We start from the raw sequence: 10,011 nt of genomic DNA on the forward strand, positions 1-10,011 counted from the left end.
GAGGCCAGGAAAGGCAGGGGTGGGGGGGCGGGGGGCAGACAGAGCAGCCTTAAAAAGCGAGCAAGATTAAACTACAACGTTTACACCCGGCCGCACCTGAGTGATAAGCAACAAAGAACACAAGGAAGTGATTACCATAAAAGTCGAGACAGTGCTGCTTTTTGGCAGAGGGAGAAGGCTGGGTCTGGGCTGAGGCAAACAGAGGGGCTCCTGGGGTAACTGGCAAATCTGTAGTTTTGATCTGAGCAGCGAGTACTAGGAAGTTACAATGATTCCTCATGCCATTTCTTTACTTCCTCTGTCTGATTTTATTTTACAATAACAAGATAAAAATTTGAAGTTCGCTGTGTCCTTACTACATGTTAGCTACTGTTCAATATTCTTTTACTTCTATTAACGCATCCCGTTCTCCCAACAACTGCGAGAGACATCCTCATCTGTTTTTACTGATAAGGACATTGAAACAGAGTGATGAAGTTAGAACAAATGTACGAAAAAATGCTCAATCTTGCTAATAATCAAGGAAATACAAGTTCAATCAAGATCACATCCCCAGCTCTCAGTGGGCACGAATTCGCAAGTAAGAGAACATGACCGAGGGTGACTACGGAGCAGACCAGGGACTGGGAACCGTAAGGCGCACAAGGACAGAAAACGCGCGTGTTCTCCACACTGCTACACACCGGGGACATTCTCACCAGGGACGAAAGATGTGCACTAGGATGTTCACAGCACGTTGTTTGTAATAAATAACAACTGGGAAAATGGACTTCCCTGGAGGCGCAGTAGTTAAGAATCCGCCTGCCAATTCAGGGGACACGGGTTTGAGCCCTGGTCCAGGAAGATCCCACATGCCGCGGAGCAACTAAGCCCGTGCGCCACAACTACTGAGCCTGTGCTCTACAGCCCACGAGCTACAACTGCTGAGCCTGCGTGCCACAACTACTGAGCCTGTGCTCTACAGCCCGTGCTCTGCAACAAGACAAGCCACAGCAATAAGAAGCCCGTGCACCTCAATGAAGAGTAGCCCCCACTCACCTCAACTAGAGAAAGCCCGCGCGCAGCAATCAATCAATCAATAAATTAAAGAAAACAAACAAACTGGGAAACACCAGGAGACAGAATAAAATGTGGCATATTCATGAGGAAAATAACACAGCAGTTAAAATGCACAAAATATTTCTATAAATATCAACGTGGACTTTTCTCACAGACACGCTCTCTGAGAAGAGCTGCAAAACGAAGCATCCTGCATGCTAACCACTTAATTAGAAAATAAAGCACAAATATGTCCTATTCACAGATACACGTGTCTATAAAGGTCTCGTGTACTAGAGAGAAACACACCACAGATGTGCCAACAAGCCTCCCAAGAAGGGGAGGGGACTGCGATAGAGTGGTGGGTCACAGGGTGCTTCAACACTATTTTATCTTTAAAATAAAGTTTTCAATAAGTAAATTTTAAAAATCCAAAACAAATGCAAGAAAATAACTATCAGACCCAGGTGGTAGTGAGGGGCATGTTTGTGGGCTGCAGGGGTTGGGCCTAAAGCTGACAGCAGGCAGCAGCTGAGACCACGGCAGAGGGGAGCCGGCCCGTCTCAGAGCCTGGCTGCCTGGGAGGCCCAGCGACCACAGCAGCCTTACGGCCTACCTGGCGGGCCTGCTGCCAGGTGAGTTAACACGCATGAAACCCTCGGAACAGTGCCTGCCCAGAGGACGCAGCACAGGGACACGTTAGTTCTCATCACCACACAGGACATGGCACAGGGACGGGGAGGAACCCTCCGGAGGGACCAGTGGCAGAAAGGATGGAGGGCTCCCTCCTCTGCTCCATGACTGCTTGCTGAGGATAGGGGCGCACCCACCCTGTGGAAGCTGGAGGAGGCTTATGACTGATTTGTCGTGCACTTTCCTGTATGCACCCTACGCCTTTCACAAAACTTACAGGGAATGAAAGGAAAAAAGGGGGAAATGTAGCAAATCAGACTTAAGGCCCAGCAAGGATCTTATAAAGAAATAAGACAACGGAAGAACTAAAGGAAGTTACCCCGGACTATTGGCTAAAAAACAAAATTATCGGGCTTCCCCGGTGGCGCAGTGGTTGAGAGTCCGCCTGCCGATGCAGGGGACACGGGTTCGTGCCCCGGCCCGGGAAGATCCCACGTGCCGCGGAGCGGCTGGGCCCGTGAGCCATGGCCGCTGAGCCTGTGCGTCCGGAGCCTGTGCTCCGCAACGGGAGAGGCCACAGCAGTGAGAGGCCCACGTACCGCAAAAAAAAAGAAAAAAAAAACAAAAAAAACCCCAAAATTATCTATTGGAAATCTCGATAAGTATTCTTTGCAAAGAAAAAGTAAAAAGAAGCAAAGTTAAAGTCATGTGCGCAAGCAAAAAGCAACATCATTACAACTGTGGAAATTTGAATACGAACAAAGTATTGCTGTTAAATTCCGTTAAGTGTGACGGCGACATGGAGATAGTTTTAAAAATAACATCCTTATCACTCAGGTTAGGGTAGTATCCTGAAGTATTTATAAGGGAAAGCCCAGTAACTTCTACAACTTGCTTTAAGGTAATCCAGAGGCAGGAAGAGTTGAAACAAGACTGGCACGATCTTGACAGACAATGACGCCTGAAGCTGGAACACGGGCAGCCTGTACACTACTCCCTCTAACTTCACATGTGTTTGACAACTTCTATAATCAAGTTTCTATAATAAAAGCAAATTTTAGGGCTTCCCTGGTGGCGCAGTGGTTGAGAGTCCGCCTGCCGATGCAGGGGACACGGGTTCGTGCCCCGGAAAAAAAAAAAAAAAAAAGCAAATTTTAGAAGTTTTATTCTGAACAATAAAACTGGTGATGGGGGCGGGGGGGAGAGTCCATTCTTTTCAACATCAGCCCTTCCATACTTCTTCATCTACCCGGGGAAAATCCAACTAAACACCTAAACAAGGACACTGCTAGAAAAATCCCCTGCCCCCCAAGGTCTCTTCTCGTCAGCACTCCGCTGGGCAAAGAAGGACAAAACTTTAAAGCCCAGAGGGCCCACCTAGCCCCTGATCCTGTCTGCAATCCACCCCCCCCCCACGACCCCAGGGGCCCCGGGAACCCAGGCCTTACCTGCAGCTCTCCTGGAAACGGCACTTCCCCTCCAGGAAGAACGGGCAAGGCTTCAGGGACTTGTGAGTGGGGTAGAGATAGAGTACGCGCACGCCCGGGGCGCCATCATCCGTCTCCTCGGTGCCCACGATCATGGCGTTGTGATACTCCAGGGTGCCCCAGGCACTGTAGTAGGGGGCGTTCACCTTCCTCCCACTCAGCTCTGCCCCGTCCTCGTCCTCCCCCTCGTCATCCTCCCGCCCAGGCTCCGTGGGTCCTGGCCCGGTCTCTCTCATAGGAACAGTCTCCAGTTCTGCCTCGGGGGCTACTGGCACCTCCACTGCCTCAGCAATGGCCTCCTGGAAAGCCAAGTACTCAGCATCCTCCTGGGCTGGGCGCTCTCCATCCAGCGCCGCCAGCAGCTTGCTCTTCCTGACGGACACCAGGCTGGCCTCAGTGAGCTCGATCAGCTCCTTCAGGTCCCCCTGCAGCTGGCGCAGATCTGCCAGCTCCGAGGGATCCAGGCCAGTGCCCAGAGCCAGCTCCACCTGCTGCAGCTGCGCGTCGTAGGTCCGGAGAGCGGTCTGCAGGCTCTCCTCGTCCATCCTGTCGGGAGGGGCCGGGTCCCTGGGTCCTCAGAGGGGAGGCGTGGGAGCCAGAGATGCGGGGAAGAGAAGCCAGATGAACCCGGGACCGGCCGTCCCCGCGAGGCTGGCACTGAGCGCTGGCCAACCGCCGCCCTCGGCGGACAGCCTGCGGAACCGTCAACCGCCCTGCCTCCCGTTTGGGCCGAGAGAAGTTTCCAGCTCCGAGAAGAAGAGCCAGAGCCAGCCCTTGGTCGCTGGCCCCACGGCCTCCGCTCCCTTCCCGGGAGCTGCCGTCAAGTTCCTCCGGGGTATCTGCGTCCCAGTCCGATGCCCCCGGCCGGGCCCCCCCCCGGGCCCCGCGCCGCCCGCCCCCGCTCGGCCTGCCACCAAGGGCCCAGGCCCCGTCACCAGGGGAGCCCGGGCTGGGGAGCGAGGGCCGCGCTCGGGGTGAAGCGGGGCGGGACGGGCCGCCTTTTGCCTGCGAGCGGAGCGCCCTGGCCGGGCCGGGAGTGGGAGCGAGGGCGCCGGGAGCTCCGGGCCAAGGCGGGAGCAGTTGCGGAGGCGAAGGCGGCGGCGGCAGTGCCGGGCTGAGGGGAGGCGGGTCAGGAGGAGCCCCGCTCAGGGCTCCAGCTCTGAGCGGTCAAGCAGGCAGACAGACCCTCTGCCCGTTGAGGGGCGCTGGGGAGGCGTGGTGCGGGCCGGTTCGCCCGTGACCGATCTCGGGTTCCCAGGGCAGGATGTACACGCTGCTGTCAGGTCTGTACAAGTACATGTTCCAGAAGGATGAGTACTGCATCCTGATCTTGGGTCTGGACAACGCCGGGAAGACGGTACGTGCGGTCCCGTGTCAACACCCCTACTACCCCGCTGCCCTATGGTCCTGTTGGTTTTATGCTTTTAGCTGCATGTTCTGTACCCATATAGGATCCGAACTCCGCTTAAGGCCACGGGACAGTTACCGCTAGCTGCTTTAAAAGCAAAACATTGTTTTGTTTTGTTTCAATTTAGAGGAATAGGCTCAAGTAGGGGTATTTGTGAAGCAGCCATGAGAAGTCTCCCAGTTCTCACGTCACGCCTCTGTCTCTCCCTTTAGACTTTCTTGGAGCAGTCAAAGACCCGGTTCAACAAGAACTACAAGGGGATGAGTCTGTCCAAAATCACTACCACTGTGGGCCTAAACAGTAAGGGGGTCCTTTACGGCTGTGGGTTTGCGGGGCAGAGCCCCGAGGATGCTGCAGTGTACCGAGGCCGAGGGTGAGGCCACTGCTCCGGCTCCCATTGGCCCCAGCATCGCGGAGCGCCGGCACTGCGTGCTCCTCCCGGGAGGGCTGGGAGCCCGTGTGTCAGGGACCAAGGCCACAGCCTCACCTGTCTCCTTTTCTCCCCAGTCGGCACCGTGGACTTTGGAAAGGCCCGCCTCATGTTCTGGGACTTAGGGGGGCAGGAGGAGCTGCAGTCTTTGTGGGACAAGGTAAGGTGGGCGGATGCCACATCGACTCCCTGGCCTGCCTGTCGTGCCATCTCTCTAGCTGGCACCGTGGTCTCTTCCTGCCTTTCCTCAGAAGGCCTGGGACTCCCCTTCTTTTCTTCCTGTTGGCGGCTTCCGTCACCCACTTGGTTCCTGAGGCTCACCTCCATCCCAGTTCCCAAGTCACTCACCCCAAGAGCAGGGACAAACTCGGTTCCTTTTGGCTTAGAGATTTTGCTGCTGATCAGAACGGGACGAGGTGAAGAATGGTCGAGGAGCAGACCTGGGGGAGACGCAACGCCTGTTTGGTGCTCAGCTGCAGCACCGGGGCCTGAGTCTCCCCTACTGGGTCCTCCCTCAGTCCTAGCTTAGGGCCTGTCCTCCATGGTGGCCCCTTCCCCATCAGGGGGGGGTGTCCTCCACAGCCCACAGCACGTGTCTCCTCTTTCGAGGTAGGTTTGAAGCGTTTCTGAGACCTCGAGAATGGAGTCGGTGTTCAGCTCGGCCTGTGCCAGGCACCGGGGTCCAGCAGAGAACAGGGCAGGACAAGCCTCTTCCCTCAGCCCCCTCCCAATGGATTGACGTGGCGGGTTTGGTACAGCCTAGTGCCAGGGACTCAGACAAGCTCACCCTGATTCTGGGGGCAGATGTGCCCATCCCAGCACTTGCCGGTGGCTCGCACGCCCTGGTCTTGATTTCTGGTTTGACCCCAGCAGCAGGTACCTGGTCACTTTTTCCTTTTTCCTCCCAAAGTGTCCCCCTCGTCCTGATCTCCAGCCAAGAGGACAGGTTCCATCCTGCGGCCAGAAGGTCACTGACAGACCTCCTGTGGCCATTTAAGTTGGACCAAGGCAGAGCCAAGCCAGGGGCTGTCTGTGCAAACTCTGGACTCACACGGGGAGTGTGAGACAGGTCCTGATATTCTGTCATAGGCCAGGGTCTCGGGGGCAGATGCTGCGGCAGAGGTTGGGGTGCGAGTGTATGGGGGGGGATGCGGGCCTGGGCAGGGGTGGGGTCATCTCAGATGCTGCCCCATGTCGGGCCAAGCTGGCTGGGACTCCATCCCTGTGGCAGGTCACCACAGTGGGCTGCCCTGGGCGGCTGTGACATGGTCAGATGGCTCTTTATGGGTCAGAATGGGTCTTGCAGGAGCCAACAAGGGGATCTGCACTGGGTGCACTGCTTGTCACGGCAGCCAGGCCACGGCCGGTGACAGGTGCACCTGCACACACACGCCTCTGGTCGGGGGCTGGCTCCTCCTGAGGGGACACTGGGTCGGTCGTGCCCCCCATCCCCCACCAGCTTCCACATCTGTTGGTGGCGTGGCCTCGTCACCTCATCACGAGGGGCTGAGCCCCGATCACTGAGCCTGCCGTCTCGGAGGGACCCCGGGCTGCTCGCGTGGGCTGCTCTGTGACTCGGGTGGAGTGGGTGCCCTGCCGCCTGCCTACGGCGTCAGGTGCCCCTGCCAGGGTGGGCGCCCTGCTGGCCCCTGTGAGCAGGTAGCATGGAGGTGACCACACCCCTAACCCCAGCTCTGAGTCACCAGGAGGGGTGGAAAGTGGGGCTTCTGCTCCCGCTCTGGATCTGAGCCGCTGTCGTGGGGCCTGCCCCCCACCCCCGTGCCATTCGGCGCGGTCTGGCGGGTTTTCACTCGCGTGTCCACTGCTGTCCGTCCACCCACACCTCCGCTCGTGCCGCACACTGCTGCCCGCTGGTCTGTGCGCATGCCAGCCTCAGGCCAGGTCTGTGGACCAAGCAGACCCCCGGCGCCCTGCCACAGGGGTGACTTCTGGCCTGTCCCTCCGGGCCACAGCCGAGAGCCCTCCGGTGCGAGGCCACAGGTGACACCACCATCAGGGTCTGGGCACGGCGGGTGCCGCGGGCTCAGGGCAGCCCCTCGCGCTCCAGGTTGGGCTCACGCTCAGCCCCAGGGGTGCCGCCCCTGTCCCTGCCGCTGCTGCCTGGCCGTCACCCGATGCCCGAGGGCGTGGCGGTGGACCTGGGCCCGTCTGCCGGGGCCCGGTTGCACATGGGTTGAAGTCCCCTGCCACCACAGGGGCCCCAGGGGCAGAGCAGTGATTCCCTCACTGGCTTGCTGCAAACCCCACGCTGTCCCCTCCTGCCTCGGAGGCCTCCACGGTTGGGCCGCAGCTCCTGGCCCTGCGTCACCCAGCAGGCTGGCCAGAGAGGCCCCGGGTGTAGGACACACGGTCTGCAGACCCAGAGGCCACCCGTGTCGGGCTTCCTTCTCTGTAGCGAGTGCAGGTACAATGGCTTGACTTGTACTGGGGGGGCGGGGACAAGTTGGCGTCATGCCCTGTGGGACATGTGGGTGTTCCCGGTTCCTGGGATCACGCTGGGCAGGAGCTGGAGTGCGCGTGGGGGCGTCACCCGCTCCGCCAGTGTGGGCATTTCTGTACTCTTTTCTGAGCGGAACAGAAGGCTGACTTGCCAGGCCCGTTTCGTGTGTCTGTCCTTTCCCAGGGGTGCTGCCGTTCACCCCCCATAGCTCTCCCCATACCCCGGGCTCTGGTGGTTTTAAGTGTCGGGGTGGCTCCTGTGTGGCCACTGCTGGGAGGGAACCCAGGGCCGGCCACCCTCCCAGCCCCGGTCCAGCCTGCAGAGCTCCGAGCTCGCCGGCGCTGGCTCAGGTGTTGGTTCTGTCCCGCGCAGGGGGCAGAGCTGCTTTGAATGTTCTGGACTCGCCCCTCGGTGGGCTTTCCATGGCTTCCCGATGGCAAGCCGCCGCTGCCCCCACCCCCAGGTCTGCTGAGACCCCAAGCCCCATCCCTTCTCCTCCAGCTGCCATCAGGCCAGCAGGTGTGGGTGGGTGCTAAGAACGGAGGCTGAAGCGGTGTTCGGAGCACAGCACCCGGCAAGTGGGTGAGGGAGGTGGCCACCCCGGCCCGGGGGGTCTGGGGCGCCTCTCCACTCTGCCCTCCCTCCCCACCCCCAGGAAGCACCCCAGAAGGGTCTTCCAGCTGGGGGCTGCCTCAAGGTGGCCGGGTGCCCGCGGCTCAGCACCCCGTTCTGCTCCCGCCCAGTACTACGCGGAGTGCCACGGCGTCATCTACGTCATCGACTCCACGGATGAGGAGCGGCTGTCCGAGTCCAAGCGAGCATTCGGTGTGTGCGGCTGGCCAGGCCGGGGAGGCGGGGAGCGGGCGGTCCCATCTACACAGCCCGCCTCCAGAGCTGGGCTGGGTGGGGGAGGGGGAGGGCGCCACGTCAGGAGGGCCCCGCTGAGTGCGTCCACGCCTGTAGGGGGTCCGTGAGGGCCTGGGGACCTCTGGGCAGAGGCGGACAAAGGGCGCTCACTGCCTCCTCTCTGCTCGCCCCAGAGAAGATGGTCACAAGCGAGGCGCTGGACGGTGTCCCCATCCTGGTGCTGGCCAACAAGCAGGACATTGAGGTGAGCCCCTGGGCCCAGCGGGCCCCACTCCCGGGGGACAGGGCGCCTCTCCCAGGGGAGGGCTGCTGCCTTCCTCAGACACCAGAGCATGGCTGCCCTGGGGACAGAGCCCCCCACCCCCACCCCAGGCCTCTGGCCACAGGGCTGCCAGCGGGAGCCTCCTGCTGGGCAGACCCAGGTGAAAGAAAGCTCTGGAAAGAAAATGCAGAGGGACCAGGGTGGGAGTCAGCCCTGACCCCGACCTGTCTGCTGCCCTTGAGCACAGCAGCTGTGCCGGCCTCATCCCCTGGGACCACTGACCACTGGTGGTGCAGGGCCATCCGCGTGGAGGGGGCCCTGAGCGCTGCTTCCCTGTAGACCTTCCCTGACACTGCTCCCCTGAGGCGGCTCACCGGGCAGGACCCCTCCTGGACGGAGTAGCCCCGGGGTGCCCCCTGCAGCTCTAGGCGCTGCCCTGGGGCCGGGCCTGAGCCTGATCCTCGCAGCCTCGCCTCCCCCAGACTTGCCTCTCCATCCCCGACATCAAGACTGTGTTCAGCGACTGCGCCTCCAAGATCGGCAGGCGCGACTGCCTGACCCAGGCCTGCTCGGCCCTCACGGGGTGAGTGGGGCTTGCCCTGGGCGCCAGGGGCCACGGCCGGCCCCGCCTCACACCCACTGTCTCCACAGCAAGGGGGTGCGCGAGGGCATCGAGTGGATGGTGAAGTGCGTCGTGCGGAACGTGCACCGGCCGCCGCGGCAGCGGGACATCACATAGGCGCAGCCGGCCCAGGGCGCCCGCCGCTCGTCCTGAAGAGCTCCTGCTGACTCGGCCGCTGATCCCCCCGGGGCTGGGTTGGCTTTGCCTTGTGGTGGTTCTACTTGCTTTGTTTTTCTTCTAAGACAAACTTTTCTCTGTATCCAGAAAAGCGTAGGCATCCGGAGGTTTCTTCTGTCGAGGGGAGCTGGGGTGGCAGGGACCCCACCAGACCCTCATGTCGGGCCTGGGCCCCGCCCCCAAGGCCCAGTTTGGGGGCCCCGGGGTGAGGCCTTGGCAGGCCACCACTCCCTTTGGAGCTGCTGCTCCAGCAGGCCTGCCGGCCTGGACCCTCGTGGGGCCTTGTGGGGCAGCTGCTTGGAACCGGGTTTTTCCAGAGGTGTGGGGCCCTTCACAGTGCCCGGGGCTACATCGTGCCCACGGAGGGGGCCGGGGGGCCATGGCTGTCCTCAGCCTCTGTCCCCTCTGATCCTGGAGGCGGACTGGGGGGCTGATGTCGGCTTCAGTAAGACCTGGGCTCGCCTCGGTCCCTGTCCTGATGCAGCCTCAGGACGGGGCAGGGGAGACCTGCCTGGGAGGCTGTGTGCCCCCTCCACTGGCCCAGCCACCTTGTTTTGATCCCCAGCAAGGACGGTAAAGCTAGAGCGTTGTGCTAGGAGTGGGCATCACCCCACCCCCCACCCCCC

The 10,011-nt window shown here is 60.6% G+C and overlaps 2 protein-coding genes across 6 annotated transcripts in view; one reads left to right on the forward strand and one right to left on the reverse strand.

Moving 5' to 3' along the window:
* The window catches only part of ZGPAT (zinc finger CCCH-type and G-patch domain containing), a 12,839-nt gene extending 8,773 nt beyond the window's left edge, over positions 1–4,066 (reverse strand). The window contains exon 1 of one of the 2 annotated variants that reach the window (XM_024750393.1): positions 3,120–4,066. In XM_024750393.1, coding sequence (XP_024606161.1) covers positions 3,120–3,703 — 584 coding nt within the window. In that variant the 5' untranslated portion in view covers positions 3,704–4,066. The remainder of the gene's footprint in view (positions 1–3,119) is intronic. The other variant, XM_024750392.1, reaches the window with a different exon arrangement.
* A 256-nt stretch (positions 4,067–4,322) lies between these two features.
* ARFRP1 (ARF related protein 1) lies at positions 4,323–9,476 on the forward strand. 4 transcript variants are annotated; one of them, XR_003003838.1, is made up of 7 exons: positions 4,328–4,515; positions 4,779–4,866; positions 5,074–5,156; positions 8,201–8,282; positions 8,503–8,568; positions 9,069–9,169; positions 9,238–9,278. XR_003003838.1 is itself a non-coding variant. In XM_024750425.1 (7 exons), the coding sequence occupies exons 1-7, from the start codon at positions 4,423–4,425 to the stop codon at positions 9,323–9,325; spliced, it is 606 nt and encodes a 201-aa protein (XP_024606193.1). In that variant the 5' UTR covers positions 4,349–4,422; the 3' UTR covers positions 9,326–9,476. The 4 variants fall into 4 exon arrangements, 3 of the variants coding, with proteins under 3 accessions (XP_024606196.1, XP_024606194.1, XP_024606193.1); XM_024750425.1 differs by having other exon boundaries at positions 4,349–4,515; positions 8,498–8,568; positions 9,238–9,476; XM_024750428.1 differs by lacking the exon at positions 9,069–9,169 and having other exon boundaries at positions 4,323–4,515; positions 9,238–9,374.
* The last annotated feature ends 535 nt before the right edge of the window (positions 9,477–10,011 follow it).

Source organism: Neophocaena asiaeorientalis, unplaced genomic scaffold, assembly GCF_003031525.2.
Source record: "Neophocaena asiaeorientalis asiaeorientalis breed wild unplaced genomic scaffold, Neophocaena_asiaeorientalis_V1.1 scaffold606, whole genome shotgun sequence".
Lineage (NCBI taxonomy): Eukaryota > Metazoa > Chordata > Mammalia > Artiodactyla > Phocoenidae > Neophocaena > Neophocaena asiaeorientalis.